At 40.3% G+C, this 18,422-nt stretch overlaps 1 protein-coding gene across 2 annotated transcripts; it reads left to right on the forward strand.

Annotated features, from left to right (window-relative positions):
- The first annotated feature begins 4,069 nt into the window (after positions 1 to 4,069).
- phaf1 (phagosome assembly factor 1) lies at positions 4,070 to 17,435 on the forward strand. Of its 2 annotated transcripts, none has more exons than XM_026176794.2 (16): positions 4,070 to 5,336; positions 5,453 to 5,535; positions 6,709 to 6,792; positions 6,886 to 6,929; positions 7,273 to 7,352; positions 7,462 to 7,556; positions 8,298 to 8,395; positions 8,563 to 8,675; positions 9,497 to 9,630; positions 9,851 to 9,934; positions 11,067 to 11,149; positions 11,244 to 11,287; positions 11,393 to 11,436; positions 11,817 to 11,875; positions 11,981 to 12,053; positions 12,414 to 17,435. In XM_026176794.2, the coding sequence occupies exons 1-16, from the start codon at positions 5,273 to 5,275 to the stop codon at positions 12,507 to 12,509; spliced, it is 1,278 nt and encodes a 425-aa protein (XP_026032579.1). In that variant the 5' UTR covers positions 4,070 to 5,272; the 3' UTR covers positions 12,510 to 17,435. The 2 variants fall into 2 exon arrangements, with proteins under 2 accessions (XP_026032579.1, XP_026032580.1); XM_026176795.2 differs by having other exon boundaries at positions 4,072 to 5,336; positions 8,331 to 8,395.
- The last annotated feature ends 987 nt before the right edge of the window (positions 17,436 to 18,422 follow it).

Consider the following 18,422-nt stretch of genomic DNA (forward strand, 5'->3'; position numbering starts at 1 on the left):
TGATTTATTATTGAATTTTTTTAGTAATAATTATTAGTATTTAATCACATTAGCACAGTGGGGTGACAAAAATATTCCACATACTAGAAATGCTGCTCAGCATTTCATAAATTACATTTTCAACAAATGTTGGAGTAAAAACACAGTTACAGGGGAAATGTGTCTGTCTGCAAATATTAACTAAACATTTTTATGTGCTACAAAATAGACATAATTGTAAATGTGCTGAGGTGAAACTATACTTTCAATAATATTACCACTACAGTCTGTTAACCACCAAATTAATCTATGCTGGTCAGCTAGCTAAAACTCTTTACTTTAGCAGCCCAAAACAGAGGCTAACATTAGCATTTGTTAGCGTCAGCCAGGAAGGTCTGAGACAAACTAGGGTTAGTGTAACTTTGCCTGAAACCCTTTAAAGTGTACAGTAGAGCCAATTGTAAAACACAGGTGATATAGTACTTATTAGAATCCTAAAATAATTTCTTCCTCTCTGTACATTAGTAGAACCATGAAGTTCTCCCTTTTCTGTGTTTGACTTAAGAAAGCTTAAGTCATGTTAAACTTAAACAACGATTATTTTAAAAAATGAGTCAGCAAAATGTTCCTGACTTGTCTGGAGACAGCAGAAACCAGTTAACAAATAAATTAACAATTCTTTCTAAATAAAAACACGGAGTCTTTTGAAAAACATTATTTTAATAAAAGAACATATGAGTTTAAATATTTACCACAGAAATGTGAAGGCAGTTTCTCCAACTCCAGAGTCCAAAATCCAGATGAAGTCTAAAAGAAGTGTAATGGCTGCTCTTACTCTGACTTTTCCCTCCTTTTGGGGTTCTTTTTCCCAAAATGCATTGCAGTAGTTGAGAAATTCAGAAAAATACCTGTAAATGACTAATACGGAAAATTCCTTTACATTTATACTGTAGATTGTACTGTACTTTTGAATTTTTTTTACAGTGCAAGTGATGCCACTAATTAGCCAATCAGTGGCATGTTGATATCACATTTTCAGTTCACTTGGAAAACCAGTCAAGTAGGTACTAAAGAAGTAACTGGTACCAGGTACTGTCACCTAATGGAAAATCCTAAAAACCATGTCGAGCCTATAAACTATAAACTACTCACCCTGTCTCTAAGGGAGAGATCAGCAACACTTCAAAAACAGCTAATTTTTCATTCTTTTAGTCACTACCCAAATTCTATAACCATAGATGAGACTAGAAACATGGATCAATTGGTAAATTGGCACCGCAGGGTCCCAATCCATCTGCCAATTTCCCGCTGCCCCTCACCTCATTTGTGAACGAGATCCCTCCACTTGGGGCATTCTGCCCTTTTCCAGCTGAGAACCATGGCCTCAGACTTAGGGGTGCTAATTCTCAGTCCTGATGCTTCACACTTGGCTGTGAATCCTCTGGTGTGAACTGGAGGCCTTCACATGACAAAGCCACATCATCCACAAAAAGCAGCGATTAGATTCTGAGACCACCACAATGGAAGCTTTTTGGACCACTCATCATCAGGCTGTGATCAGTTGAAAGTTTGGCTCCTCTCTTCAGTTTGACACCATTTCTCCCGTTCCCGTTTCCCCAGCTCTCTCTTGCTGCCCACATGACTGTTGAAGTGCCTCGCCCCATAGGGGTTTTTGAATCCCTCTTCATCTTGCCACTGAACCACAGCCTTGGGAAAGCCCATCTGTGGATTTTGCTCCTGGCAACATAGCCCCTAGGATCCTGGGACACACAAACTCCTCCATCACAATACGTTTGCAATCCACGGAGGGGAAGTATAAAATTATTTTAAAAATAAAGAGCTTTAACCTCCTAAGACCTGAACTCTTCCACAGCATGCATTTTTAATTTCTCTTTGATATTTGGGCAGATTGGGACCTGATGAATGTAAAAACAAAGAATTATCAGAATTTTCTTTTATTCATATGAGGATATTCGTTTAAAATTTCGATAGAACAGTAGCAGTATAATGTCTTCGTATGCGGATACCAGGCTCTTGTAGAGCAAAATTGAGTATTTTGGTCTAAACAACCCAAAATGTGATGTCCACATATGTGAACGCCAGGTCCTAGGTTAAGTCAAATCATGTTATTGTCTGTGAAGGTTCTCAGTCATCTTATTATCTTATTATTATAATATGATTAAATAAATGTAATTTATGATTAATAAAGTATGCTGATTCTGATTCTGAAAAATGACATGGCTACACTTTGCTGACCAGTTAAAGCATTTAGGAAAGTTTGAAGTTAGAGTTGGTCAGTTTCTTAAAAAAACTGTAATAATTTAGCACATGATTGTCTCATAAAGGCACAGTATGCATTCATTTTCAGGGTTTTACTCCTTGAAAATAAAGAAGAAGCTGGATGAAAACTTGCACCAACTTTATTTCCTCTTTGTTCTGAGTAGACCACTAGCTTTCAAATGTAGCATCTACGGGGAACATGAGCATCAGAAGAGTGTTAAATGTTGCTTAGTTTAGTTCTGGTATATTTTAAAAATGTGAAAATTGTTTAAATTCAAGTGGCTGATAGGATTAAAAAAACAAAACATTCACAGCTCTGGAGGGACAAACAAACGAATGTTTGTGCTTTTATCCACTTTTGATAGTGGTGCACGAATCATGAATACTCAATACTCAAGAATCACTTTACTGACTCTGAATCATGATTCACAAGCCCAACTGACTCACTGTAGAAAGCTCACATCAAGACAATAGCTCCTCAGTTCACACTAGCATCGCTCTGCTAACATGCTAACAGCACATCTGAGTTACTCCCCTCCCGTGCTGAATCGTAGCATGAACGAATCACTCCCTTCCTGTGCTGAATCGTAGCATGAACGAATCTCACCCCCTCCCTCCTGGCTCACAGCTTCTTCTTCTTCTTCTTGGTTGGCAACCAATGTCAAGGAGCATTACCGACCCGGGGCACACAGCTCAGCGGACATTTAGATGAGAAAATATATATTTGACACATTTGAGGAAAAAACTAATAAAATAACATAAAAATAAATAAAATAAATGTTCTCTTTAGAAAACTTTTTTTTGCTCTTTTTTGCTCTATAAAAATAGTTGTTTTTCTTTTTCAATCACTCATCTTAGCAGTAGGATTTACATGAAAAGAGAAACAAATTAAGTTTGAGTGAAAATGTACATTTTTTCCACTCTCTGGTCAACTGACTCAGTGACTCAAATGACTCAAGAAATCCGATTCACTTTGGTGAGTGACTCATTCAAACTCGATTCAGTAAAAAGAATCAAATTTACCATCACTAACTTTTGAAAAACTTGCAGGAGAGTTTTTTTTTAAACTTTATTTAACAAACAATGAGTATACAACATACGAACAGATGAAGTATACAAAACAACAGAACATGAACACACAAAGCCAAGGGTAAAAGAAAAAGGTAACAATTATAAGAATACACGCAAAAATTCACATACATACATTGTTTTGAGCCTTTTTGTTGGTGGAGTCTGATATTGATTGTATGTACATTTTCACATCCTTAAAATAATGACAGAAACATGGTGTTTTGTTAGTAAACTTACATTTATGGATAAAAAATTTAGCTAAAAGTATTAACAAATTTATCATAAAAAACATTTATCATACTTCTTGGGAAACTTAAAGAAACAGAATAAAACATTTTCCCATCGTAAAGAAAACTCCCTTAAAATATGGACAATAACAAACCTGCTAAATTCCTTCCAGAATCTCTGTGTAAAAGAACAGTACCAAAAATGATGTGTCACAGTTTCTGGATGATCCCCACAGAAAGTACAATTAGTATTAATGTCCCTTTTAAATTTTACCATGAAGTGACTGGCTGGATAACATTTATGTAGAATTTTAAATGAGACTTCTTTCACCTTATTTACAATCAAGTATTTATGGGGGACCATCCAGACTGTCTTCCACTTGATATCTGGAACATATCGGTTTCAATAAGATATTATATATGGGAGAGAGACGATATCTTCTTGGAAGCAGGAGAGAACTTAAAACGTCTCTAGCTGTCACCTGACCATGACGTCATGACGTCGACCTCGAATGTGCGCCGAAGACAGGAAGTTGAATTATCAGCTGATCCTACTGGCTGTTGTTGATGCCTGAAGTTGCTGTTGTTTGGACGCCGTGTCGCTCTTATCAGGTCCTGACATTGAAGACACGTTAAAGCGCAGAAAGGGACACGGTGGGCATTTACCGGCCGGCGAGCTTATGAGTGACACGGAAAGCGTTTCCGCGCGAGTACTTGGGAATTTGCGCACGAGCGACGAAGAGCTAGCGCTCGAGCTTAAAGCTTCGCTGAAACGAAAAAAGAAAAACAGCAGAGACAGCCGACGGCTCGGCGTGCTGTCTTTTGTTTATGTCGTGTCAGTTTGAACCGTGATATTCATCATTTCTGTCTTGACTTTGAGAGTCTTTTACGTTATTTATATTTATACTTGATTGAAAATAAGCCAACAGGGCAGCTAGCTCGTCCGCTAATGTTAGCTCGTAGCGCGAAGAAAAACAGTCTTGTTGACAAGATTTGATGCTTTCGTAACCGCCCAACTGTGACAGATGATAAACATAACGGGCGGAAACAGCTGAGTTTGAAAGCGCTATTTTCGTGCCTCCGTATTAGTTTGTTGTGTTTTAACCTGTCTGCCACTGGATCCGGTGCTCTGTTAGGAAACACGGCACCACAGAAATTCATGTTTAGTTACTGAATCGAAGCCTGTTGGAGACATTTGTGGCTGTCGGACAAGTTTCTGATTAAACTCAGTGGATTCGTTTTTTAATCCTCATCGATTTATTTAAAAACACACAAACAAGCAGTCAGCTAGTTGACAGCTGGCCTTGTGCGTTTTAGGTTTGCTAAACGTTGCGTAATTTATGTTCAAGCTGGCAGCCAATGTTGGACAACTTGTTAAATTCCAAGTTAAAACTTGTGCGTTTTAGGAAAGTTTGTGTGCTTTGTATGTGATTTTAAGGCCCGTTTACTTTCTCTTCTTTGGTACCATTTTAATGTCAAGGACGTATGACATGAGATAAAAAAAAAGGACACGTTTACAGTAACGCGCAGACTGAGTGGCTGTTCTGATTCTCATGAATTTGATAGCTTTGGAAAAATAATAAGAGTTATGATTTAAAGTAGCCGTCGGAAATCCTGTGGGAAAGTACTGTGTTCAGCAGCGAGAGAGAGAGAGGGTCCCTCACAGGATCCCATCGTGTCTTGAGGTGAGGTGAGCTGCCCCCCACTACTTGCCAATGCTGGATCTGGAAGTGGTGCCTGAGAGATCACTAGGAAATGAGCAATGGGAATTCGCCTTAGGTGAGCATTAAACATCTTCGGTGAATTGAAAAGATACTTTTCAACTACCTTACATATGCACTTGTTTAGACTCAATAACAAATTGTGTGTCTTGCGTTCACTGTGTGGGTGTTCAGGGATGCCATTTTCCCAGGCCATCTCTATCCTTCAGAAACACTGCCGCATCATCAAAAATGTCCAGGTGCTATACAGTGAACAGGTAAGACGCACAAATATCTGTTGTTTAAAAATATAAACTTGTGCTTGCTCACAATCCACAAACAGTCATAATCAGGTTGCAGAAGAGTTCTGGGCAGCAATTCGAGTTGTTCAGGCGTTCCCGTGCAGTTGAAGTAAATCAAATTGGTTTCTAATTATTTTTCACTGAAATTACTGTAGACCACTGTAACACAGATAAAGCCATATTTATAAGTTTATCAGTTGATGATAAACAAATGCTTAACAATCTGTTTGTTGAATAAAATGTCGAAACTTTGTTGTCAGTAGGTCGTTTGTTCACCATAGTGCTGAAAAGTTCAAATTTCTATCTGCTATTGTCTTTGTCACGATAGTACGAGAAGCTTGTTTCTCCCATTTATTTAAAAAAAAAAAACACCCCCAAGCTCTTAATCACCACAAATTGTAATCTGTTGCAAAATGTAAATATATATATTCATTTTGCAACAGATTACAATTTGTGGTGACTAAGTAGTTGCTCAGAGCTTGGGGATGTTGCACTTTCGATTGCAAAGCACAGGTTGCCTGACGGGGGGCATCCTTTCTGCAAACATTTACAGTTGGACTGACTGCAGTCACTCTCAGAGACTGTTGGAACAGATAATTGCTGTCTAATTTATAAATGCAGACAGATTGCTCACGTTGCCATCAGTCTGAATCTTTGTCAGTGAGCACAAACTGACTTGACAGATTGACTCAACTGGCTGCCAGCTTGTTGTATTATGGTGATATTCCTGTAGAACGGGAAAGTTGCTGAGTGGAAGTGCAATAACGAATTAAAATTAAAAGAAAAATAACTGAGGTGAGATAAGTTTATTTTTACCTCTTAAACCTTGTCAATATCTGTTTTAACTCTGAGGACATGCTGTGCAGGTGAAAAAATGTGATAAACCACAATGACAATAATATTGTATCGTGGGATGTCTGATAATTCCCACCTCTGTTATCTTATATATTGTTAATGTTTTGTTTTCACTCATCTGCACAAATCTTCTAATAATCACCCAGTATTAACTTTTTAAAATCATGTCAAAAATAAATCGAGGTGGTTGTTTCTCAGGTTTCAATGAATTCAAGGTCCGTTTGCCTGTGCGTGACAGCATCTGCTCCTGCCTCTTAATGTTAATTTATCGGTTTTAACTCCCTGCCTCTGTAGACACCACTCAGCCATGACCTCATACTGAACTTGACTCAGGATGGGATTAAACTGCTGTTTGATGCCACAAATCAGAGACTCAAGGTAAGAATTTAAGATAATTAGCAGAGCTCCAACAGTCTCCTCCAAACACTCTTGGCATCCGTGCGCTGATGTTTCTGACTTTCTGCGTGATAGGTGATTGAAGTGTATGACCTGAGCAAAGTCAAGTTGAAATACTGGTAAGTAAAAACGTAAATCTATTAAATAGCAGCTGATGTAGCTGCTTTGAGAGTCATGTTAGCTTCTCAGCGACATTTAATGGCATAAATCCTGGATTGTTCTGCATACATGGCACGCCTGGTTCTCTTTATATTAACACGAACACCACTTTCAACTTTAAGTCACAGGTAGGCTTACAGCTTACTTGAGTCTGCCTGCATTAATGTGTTTCTTATTCAACGTTATCTGTTGACAAGCATAATCCATTTCCCATCTTTGCCATTAACTCTTGAAATAATGCAGCACAGGCGCTTTGTTAATGGGTTTAATACTGACACCGTGTATGTATGGATTGTGTTTCAGTGGAGTCCATTTCAACTCTCAGACCATTGCCCCCACGATAGAGCAAATAGACCAGTCATTTGGCGCTACACACCCTGGAGGTACTTTCTAAAGGACCAGCACACTTGGAATGTTTTCACTTACAACTAATTTGGGGTTTTGGTTGTTACCCTGTATAAAATGCTCTCCTCTTCACGTGTCTCTCCCTAGTTTACAATGCTGCAGAGCAGTTGTTCCATCTCAACTTCCGGGGACTGTCCTTCTCTTTTCAACTGGACTCATGGAATGAAGCTCCAAAATATGAGGTGAGAGCGTTTTAGTCCATTTGCCTGTGAGCCAATTAAAGAAGAGCTGAGTGCTCGCTATTTCCAGTCCCAGGACAGCCAGGCCAGCCTTGGGATTTGAGTGGTTTCCAGTCATGTAGACACTCAAAGGTCAAGCTGTATTTTTTGCCTTGTCACAGATTTACATGAAACCAAATCGGTGTGTGTCTTGGATTCTGACAGTGTTTTTGTCTTTCAGTGGATTTTGTCATGAAGTTTGAGGCACACAATGACAAAATTCATGTATTTTCTAAATTAACCCGTGGTAGTCTTAGTGTATAAGAAGACTTTATTCTTCTTACTGCAGATTAATGACTTTTTAAATGGGTAGTGGGTACGAGATGTGGCTGTTTTTAATTAAAATCAAATGTCATCCCACGGGAAGGACTCCTGCAGTGATAGCTGCATAAGAATAAGTCAGAAGTGCTGAGTCACAGTGAGTCTCGATTTGATGTTGGACCAGATTACGCCGAAGATCCAAGACGAATGAAAGTACAAAGAACAGTGTCATCAATCAGTGAAAACACTGGTGCTTTCTTTTTTTTGAAAGCAGTGTTTAGTCAGTGCTTCATGAGACATTTCACTCCCTTGATCACATGTTGTCACTCCTCTGTACTGTCACAGCTCTGTTTTTTAGTCTTCTGAATGTGTTTATTCATGTGGACGCAGAGACCTTTAGTATCTACCAGTCCTGTACTACTTCCAGCTGTTTTGCCTTGGCAGCCTAACTTTGCCATGGGTTTGGCCTCCCTGCAGATTCCACATGGGGCAATGGTCAAGAGGATGCACATCTACACTGGCAACAACCTGCAGGAAACAAGGTACGTAATAATGGCAATGCTGCCAGAGGAAACGGTTACTTTTAGTCCTTACTTCACATATTGATATGAGTTTGTTTCAACTGTTTTAAATGTTGGAAATCAATCACAGAGACGGCAAGAACAAAAAGTTACAGAAAAAATAGCTAAACTTATTTCACTGTTCTCAGAGCTCCTGCAATGCCGTTGGCTTGTTTCCTCGGTAATATTTATGCAGAGTGTGTGGATGTCCTGAGGGATCGGGCGGGCCCTCTGGGACTCAGGCTCCGCCTTCTCACTGCAGGTAACACACAGCTCAGTACCGTGTGTGTGTGTGTGTGTGTGTGTGTGTGTGTCTTGAAGGCTGCAAGTGATTATTTGTAAGTTTGACACCTTTGTTTTCCCCATAATGTTAACCCTTTCACGCATAGTGGTCACTACAGTGGACAGCTATTCAAAGGCTGTTTTCTTGTATTTGTATCAGTGTTGATGGTGTACTTGCACATAAACCATACCTGCCACCCACTGGTCGTTTAATGTTACTATAGATGGATGACTTGTTTCATGCATGAATTATCACAACCTCAATCTGGATTTTTTCTTATTCATCTTTTCTTGCATAAAAATGAATAAAAATACTTAAGAAAAAAATCCTGATTGAGGTTGTGATAATTCATGCATGACAGGGTTAATATGGGACTACATAAATGAGCACATATACACAGTAATACCAATTTTTACTGTTGTTATTAACAGTGGTGTGAACTTGAGCTTCTTTTCTTTTTAATGTCAAAAATCACTTTTAATGTCACATCACATGTGCAGGTACACTGGTACAGCACATCAGAATGAAATTCTTGTGTGCGAGCTTCACAAGCAACAGAGGTGTGCAAAATACAATAACATAAGAAGTAGGCAAAATATGAGAATGGAAATCTGTGAATTATAAGAAAAAATAAATGTACAAATAAAAAAATAAAAAATAAATATATATACACACACACACACACACACACACACACACACACACACACACACACACACACACACACACACACACACACACATACATAGGTCAGCAGTGCAGTGACGTGGAGCTTTACTGACTTGTTGTCTAAACTGCAGGTTGTGGTCTCGGTGTGATGACTGATAGTAAAGTCAAGTCCCTAGAGAGGAGCATCTACTTTGGAGATTCCTGTCAGGATGTGCTCGGTGCTCTGGGCTCCCCACATAAAGTTTTCTACAAATCTGAGGACAAGGTAGCAATTCAGTTTAACTCCATCTTTGCTTCTTGTGTTATTGCTATTATGTTAAGTCTGTAAAGTGGTGTTTAACCTGTTGGATGTCATCCATTTATCAAACCTGCTCTCTTGTCATATTTTCACCATCTTAAGAAGTTGTATTAAATATTATTTGTATTAATTTAATTAAAGACAAAAAGTCAGAAGACTATTTTCCCAAATTCTTTTTGTGTTTCAGATGAAGATCCACTCTCCGTCACCACATAAGCAGGTCCCATCTAAATGTAACGACTACTTCTTCAACTATTTTACCCTGGGAGTGGTACGTAAGCGAAGCCGTGCTTGTGTGTGTAAATCTTGGTGTCAGTGTCTGTGCCGAGTTATTTTTAAGAGCTTTGTCTGCCTCTGAGCTGTGTTTGAGTTTTCGTTTCCTTTTAATGGGGACTCAATGTTGTCTGAAAGTACTGTATGCGTCATTCAGAACCATTGGACGTCATACTGGAGCGCCCATATCAGCAGCACCTCCCCCTCCTTTCATATTTATGTAAGTCAGAGCCACGCCAAAAAGAAAAGTCCAGCTGCAACCGTTGGTCAAATCTAGCAGTGTACAGTTATAATGGTCGTAGTGTATGTACCCCATCTCCTCCTCATTGGGTGGGCCAATCTTACTGAAACCTTGGATGAACATTGTCACACCTACAGTGATTATTAGTCTGTTTCTCAGAACGATTTGTAATGAATCCCATTTTTACCATCACCTGCAAATGTGATGTTACATTCACTCTTTACGCTTGTTTCACGTGTCACATTCGACACACATCATCATCGTGTAACTTAAAGGTCACCAAAATTTGTATCTGCGATGATTTTGTTGACTCACCACTAAATACGTAATGAAGAACCAGCAGGAGCCTGGCTAGTATATTCAGTGACCGTGGTATGCTAAAAGTCAACGCATCCCCCGTGACCCCCCGTTAGGATAAGTCCCTGCGGCCGGGCGGCGTGGACGCCCAGAACCTGCGAGCGAGGCAACGCCGATGAGTTTGAATATTGTTGACCTTGACCACTCCTACCTGCTCGCTGTGAATTAATGGGACATTTACCTGCACTGCAGCTTGTTTCTACAATGGATGAGATGCAGGCTAAAACCGTGATAGGCGCTCAGTCTAACACAGCTTTAACTCAGTCATGTCAAGATTCATGTCTTTGGACTGTGAGAAAACTCCTGGTCCAAAGACATGAAGGTTGAAGTTTGTGCAATAATAAAAAACAAAAACTGCAGTTTGCAACCTGCAACCATCTTGTGATGCAAACCACATGCACCTGCATAAATCACTGCATGCAGAGGTGTAGTTCTACTTTTCTTGATTTGCTCACATCTACTGTTTGCAGTAGATGGGTGTCTACTGCAAACACTAAAGTAACCTCAATGACTGTATTTTCGTATTTTTCAGGATATTCTGTTTGACTCGACAACTCACCTGGTTAAGAAGTTTGTTCTCCATACCAACTACCCTGGACATTACAACTTTAATATGTGATTATCCTTCTTATAATATAAACCAAATGTTTATTATATTTTTACACTTGTTTTTGTTGTTGCACTTATTGTAATCTCTCTGTCATCACAGATATCATCGATGTGACTTTAAGATTCCACTTGTCATCAAAAAAGGTAAAAGTTATTCAGTCGACAGCAATAACTCCATAATCATGCTTTAATGTCTAGTACTTGACTCTCCTCTGTTCTAATGTCTGTTCATTTATGTCGGCGCTTTAGAGGGAGCAGACTCTGAGGACTGCATCTTAACTACATACAGCAAGGTCAGTTCTGGAACTGTTCAATTTAGCCACAGGGTGGCGCTGTGGTAGGCAGTAGAAATCTAACAGGACTTGTAGTTTTCGGTTCGATGTTCTGACTCTGCACCTTTAGCGGATTACAAGGTTGTGACTTTGCATCACTGACATAGGCTTACAAATTTGGTGACTGATCATAAGATGCTTTCTGTTGCACCACAGATCCATTAACAAATCAACAGTCCTGTGATATGAAACATTCATAACTGAATATCTTAGTCCTTTCTGCCGCTGGAAATGGCGTTGAGTCAGGTGTGACATAAACAGCTGTCAGCAGTCGAGAAACAGACCGACTCCTGGAAATGTGTTTGTTATAATTGTCTGTTAACCTTTTGACTCTTCCTCAGTGGGATCAAATCCAAGAACTGCTCGGCCATCCAATGGAAAAACCTGTAGTGCTGCACAGGTAACATATAGTCTACATATATGCATTTAATATAGACAACACAGCTGTTTCAGACACCACCCACATATGTGACATCAAGTCTTGTGACCTTGTTTGCGTTTACAGGTCTTCATCGGCCAATAACACAAATCCTTTCGGCTCTACGTTCTGCTTCGGACTGCAGAGGATGATCTTTGAGGTCAGCACATTTTATGATTCAGCTGGGATTACAACATAAAACTATATGGCAGCATGCATTTTATCTGAACCACCTGGCTACATGGATTGTTCCATTTAGAGCACATGTGTTACGTAAAATGCTGCACAAGACTGACACGTTCAGCAGTGTTATTATAGCAAAGCTGCTGAACCCGTTTAAAGCTGACAGGAATGTGAATTATTCTCTCTGAAAGGACATTTGTAGAGATTTGCTCGCAAAAGTATTAGAAATGCAAAGGTGATCAAGAAACAGCTCAACCCCTAATCTTTGAAATATGTGTTGTAGTTTCGAGCCCGTGTGTTTCAGGAGTCCTCACTGTCTTGTGTTCCTCCTCCCCAGGTGATGCAGAATAACCACATAGCATCGGTAACCCTCTACGGTGCTCCACGCACGACCAGTCACGCCCGACCCGAGTCCAGCAGTAGTTCCCACTAAACAAGTAACCGCAACCACATCCCGTTTTGGCCTGTCGTGAATCCAGTACTTCTACTGACTGACTTTCTAATCCAGAGCCAGATTCTTAACCAAGCAGACCTAACCGAACAAAGTTACTCTTACCCAGCTCAGATGCTAACAGAGAAACAACTAAAATCAGACACGGCATTTACCAACTCTTCCTGTTGGATACTAAGACTCATTCTTCCAATCCGGCACACCCACCTAGCACAGCTAAACCAACTCTGTCTATCCCGGGACATCCGAGATCCAGTCACACAGTCTCTGTGCTGGAGCATGGAGCGTTTTATCTTGGTTAGTCCAACGGTCCCAGTGGTGCTGCGTTGTGGTAGAGCTCGACTGTTTCCTTTCCATCCTTAAATTGCTTTCACCCCGGACCACAGGGGGAAAAAGCTTGTGCAGACTCTAAGCTGGCGCCAGTTTATTTATCAGCAGCCTCCGTACCGCTGTGGTGGGACAGTTGGCGTTTGAATTCATCTGCTGCAAATCTCAAGTTGTTTAACATCAGTGTAATAATATCGCAGCTGGAAGCTGCTGTGGCCAGAGTCTGGAAACAAAGTGTATCACGTCAAACAACCAGCAAACCAGTACCGCCAGTCTTCCTGCCTCAGCTTCAGAACGGCATCCAAACTACAAAAAAACCAAACCAGTTCAGTCCAACCGAGAGCCATCAGAGCCAAAATGCAGTGAAAGCTGCAGAGGACTTGAACCAAAAACACCAGAATCCCAATTTTGTCACACAAGAGAAGAAGCGCTCGCTCTCAGGGTTCGGACGGAGATGTTCTCCTGAACATAACCCGCTTGATGTCCCGCCCAGTTGAACCAGATGTGACCAGAAAGAAAATCCTCCCTGTTGTCTCCTTATTCTTCCTTCAACTTTGCTCCGCGGCGCCCGCCAACACACACAGACACACACACAGGCAAACAAAGCACACTCAACAGCACGGCTGCTGTTACGTCTCCCTGCACGGACACGGTGACAGAAATGAGCATCTGCATGTGGTGTGAGGCTAATTTTTAAAAATGACGTTTGAATTTATGTTATTTTAAGCTTGCACAAACACACACAGCATCCTTTCATTACTAAACTCATGTATTCCTGATACATGAAAGCTGGTTTTATCCGTTTTATCGTGAAGCAGACTGACATGCAGGAATGACACGAGAATCTTTGCATGGACTCTTGTGCAGCGAGAGGAGACTTACTACAAGCACAAACTGACAGCCCGTTTTCTCTGATTGGTTGCATCTTCTTGCATGTTGTGAGGGGTGTAGAGTCGCCACAGAGTTTCTTCATTTTACCGCGGCCGCCCTTTTCACTCGTTCGCCTCGAGACCATTTCCATCGTGTACTGTTTTAAATCCGTCCGTACATTTGCACTAATACTCACCTTTTTACTTGACTGTTTGATTGATCTTCAGATATGGATATTTTTTTTTCGTACATTGGATGAGAGAGTGTGTGTGTGTGTGTGTCCTGTATACATATGGAAAGAAAGAAGAGGCCCTTACGTGGTGCTCAGTGTTCGCAGTGCCGTCCTCTTTGTCGCTCCATCTTCTGCTCCTCCTTCACGTCACTGACACATGGCACAGTCTGCATTTGTTTCCTTGTTGAATTGCCAAACTGCGATAGCCAAAGAGGTTTCAGGATGTTGTTATTTGATGTGCTGACATTATCACTGTGTTACTGTCTGAACATTTCATACAGAGAGAGTCGGGCGTTGGCCGTCTCTGTTCTTTTGGATCTTTTTGTGTCTGACTTGCACATGTTCGTCGTTGCTGTAGTAAAACCTCAGCTCCTGGTTTCTCTGACGGCTGACGGTAATTATACGACACGAAGAGCTGACTCTGAAAGCGCTCAGTCCATCTGTCGTCTGGATTCGGTTCCACAGATTCACAGTAGTGTGTGTATGCTGAGAAGTGTCAGAGTGGTCACTGTTGTCACTGAGCTGTCATTCAAAGATCTGCCACCATTTCTCTGGGTTTAGTTCATTTGAACCTATTTTGGAAACGGGGAGAGAAAACCAGTCATTCCTCCATCGTGTGACGTGCAGCTTTGCATCAAACTCCCATTTTATAAATTTACATTATTTTTACTTCCAAGCAGATTAATAAACTGTGTATTAATTTTAATACACATTTTCTTGTCTTGTTCTTCAGTACAAACAATTCCTTTAATTTTCTCTCTGTTGCTGAATTTGTGATCAGTGACTCAATCGGTTAGCATCCCTGTCTGTTAGCCTGTGACCAGCATTAGCCAACAAGTACAAACCTGTGCTAACTCTACTTTAATAAGCAAAAAACAAACAAAAAGACCAATACTGCGATGTTTTCATTAGAAGGAAACTAATTAATTTTACCTGTCTATGTTCCTAATTCCTTATAATTCCTAAGCATTTGCTATTTTTATGTATTCAGGCCTTTATGCGTAATGTTGTTGTATGAATGCTGTATATAAATGCGTGCTCTTATTCTGGTGTCTTCTTATTTACAGTGTTAGTGGCTTGGCACCTCAACATTTCTGCATTGATTTTTATTAGAGTTAAGCTCAGGTGGAGTCACCTGCTCACAGCTCATTATTGTTTTTATTCTAGACCACTCAGTATTCATATTTTTGCATGTGCAATGCTAACACTGCAAGTATGCTGACATGTCAGCAGTTAGTAAAGCCCTGCTTAAACTGCTTGTTCACAGTTGGCCTGGAAGAGAGCTCTGTCTTTAATCCAGTGGACAAAAATGGATTTTTAGTCTGGCTTTGGTGTGCTGCGAGATTTAACATCTGCATCCTGAAAGTTGATGCTGTTCATCTGGACGTTTTCAGTGGGAGAAACGTTTCGTCATCATCAGGTGACCTCTTCAGTCTCAGCTGACTGCAGGTTTCCAACCTTATAAACATCTGCACAATGACAGAAACTAGCACCACCGAATGAACAATGGGCTGGGAGGCCAGTTTATGATCATTAATATGCAAACTGTTATGATCATTGATCAAAGCCCATGAGTCCCATTCACAGAGAGTTGAGGACTGGCTGCAATCACAGCATTGTGAGATGGTTACAGATGCATCTACATCTACTTGTTTACAAAGAAAAATATCAGTTTTCCAAGCTTTCCTGTAGCCAGATGAGCATGGCGTTCCATTACTCGTTTTCCAAAACTGGGACACCACAAGCTACAGTAATATTTTAAAATTTAAATCCAAAAAACACCTATTTTCTTATTGGACTCCCAGGGTCAGATATTTAAGAGCGACGGCTGTCCGCTTTGTCTCTGATGAAATTGGAAAGACTGTTCCCTACTCTCCTCCCGTTTGTCCACAGCTTCAGTCAAATAGGGGAAAGGTGTAACTCTAGTGAATGCTATATACCATTTGCTACCACTTGCTTTTGTGTAAGCAAATATAAATGTAAAAAAGAAGATACAACACTGTTGGATATCGTGCCTCATCTCCCACCGAGCCTGTCTTTGACTTCTTTCTCTATCGACCCTGTAAAAAGGAATCTCCTTGTATATAAAATCGAATGCATTTGAGCTGCAGCGTTGTACAGTATGTATGTGTGTCACTGAGCTCCAGCAACAAGGTAACATGGTATTATGGCTGACTCGTTTTAAATTTACCTGCACAGTTTGGCAGGCTGGGTTTCCCCAAAATGAGGAATGTGCTAGTTAGTTATTTTTGTTTGAGTTTCTTGTACTGGCTTCCATTTCTGTTGGGGGTGTGGAGGGTGGGGTCTCATGTGTGTTCATAACCACCCGAAACACCCAGATCAGTGTTAACATGGTGTGGAATACATGAGTGTAGCAAATGCAGGTCCAGAAAATCAGGCCTTAGTTCTCCACGAGTGACAGAAACTGAAAAAACCTGTAGATTTCAGATACAAATCAACATCTGAAGCAAAACGTCTCCTCCCTCCAAGCTCTGCTGTAACTGTTTGTCTTTATCCTTTTTTTCTTGTTTTAAACACAGTAATGTGAGAATCTGAGACCCGCATTACATCAGTCAGCCACAGCACTGCCTAATTTTGTCTCGTTGAGCCGAATGTGACCCCTCACGGCATGAAGCACCTCTGAGGGTGTCCCGTTGTTCCTCCAGAGAAAGGGGAATTTGCCTGTGGCCCCAGTTTTGGTAAACCCAGCCCAGTTTCGTGCACGGTCATTGCTGTGATGAAGCATTGTCACTCAGAGATGGAGAGGGGAGCTGTAAGGTGCTGGGTAGGTGATCTCACCCTAACTCAGGTGGACATATCACATCCTGGTTTTTCCAAAGTTTTTAGGGAAGAAAAACAAGAGAAACTTTGATCTGTGTGGCTTTTAAGTTACACCTTTTTTTTTTTTTCTTGCTTTTTACAAATGTTTATTTTACTGAATGGGCAGATGTGTGATTATCAAACTGAGATTGTTGTAATTTATAATTGTCATCTTCAGTGTAATGATAATCTCATCTTAATGCTTTGTATCGTCTGTCCTTGGTATCATTTGTTCTGTTGCCCCCCCCCTCTTTACTCCCTGCTGTGTGTGTGTGTGTGTGTGTGGGTGGGTGTGTGGGTGGCCCATTTCTGGAAATGGAGCTGGTATACTTAATTAAACATGTAAAATTCATGGCAATGTGGCATTTTATATTTTGAATACTATAACTTTGTGTATGAAGAAACCGGTAGATTAACAAAGCATGTCCACAGGAAAAAAGGCAATAACGTAGCGAGTTACCGAGAAGGACTGCAAGCTTCGCTCTGGCACTTTGATGCTGTTTCGCGATGATGAGATGCGCCGTCTCCTAAGACTCCAACGCACCGTTTGGACTTGAATGAAAGTGAATGTTCACTGCTGACTGACATCAAAGTTCATTTTCTGTTTGTGCAACCAGGATATGAAAAAAAAAATAAAAAAAATATGGATGTGGAAAATAGCAAGAGGTTTTTTACTTTTTTTTTCTCCCCAAGTTTAAACTCAAAGATGGATTACGAATAAGAATTTTGTCCTCTTCATTGCACATGACACATCATTCAAAAGTTTGTGTGTCCCACAGAAAACCAGTTGGCCAGTGGAAGTCCTAATTTAAATTCCTGTCTTCTTTTATCCGTCTGTATAGATGGATAGAGATATTAGAAAATGCTAAATTCATCACTCATCCTCGGTATGCCATTTATAAATACAGATATATTTTTATAACTATGTTTGATTGTTACTAGTAGTGATGTGGTAGCAGTGATATCTGTACATGCTGTGACAGATGGATAAACATATCTGTGTTTATAAAAGACGTACTAGTCATGAGGTGATGAATTAAACACTCACTAACACCATACTAATGCTTAATAATGTACCATTATGAAGTGCTGCTGATGACTGAAATAAAACCTTTGAAGAAGGTTGAAAATAATGAAAATAATTCTAGGAGTCTCGGCATTTCCAAGAGAGCGGGATTTATCGCTGTGATGGCACGATGACTCGCACACCAGGTTTGGAACTTGAACTCAGCCTGTATTCATGCATTTTCACCCGTATTGGATCTCCCCTACAAACCCCTTTCAGGTGAGCTGTCTATCCTTTATCCATTTCTTTATTATCAGGTGTGTTTCCAGAACCACTAAAAACTGCTGTAATTAAACCTATACTGAAAAAGGACAATCTTGACAAGACACAAATGAACAACTACAGGCCGATCTCAAATCTCCCATTTTTAAGTAAGATCATTGAAAAAGCAGTTTCTCAACAGCTCAGTTACTTCTTAAAACAGAATAACTGCTACGATGCCTTCCAGTCAGGTTTTAGGCAGAACCACAGCACTGAAACCGCTCTGACCAAAGTGTTTAATGACATATGTCTGAATACAGACAGTGGAAAAATGTCAGTCTTAGTTTTGCTGGATCTCAGTGCAGCATTTGATACAGTT

The sequence above is a fragment of the Astatotilapia calliptera genome, chromosome 7 (genome assembly GCF_964374335.1).
Source record: "Astatotilapia calliptera chromosome 7, fAstCal68.1, whole genome shotgun sequence".
Lineage (NCBI taxonomy): Eukaryota > Metazoa > Chordata > Actinopteri > Cichliformes > Cichlidae > Astatotilapia > Astatotilapia calliptera.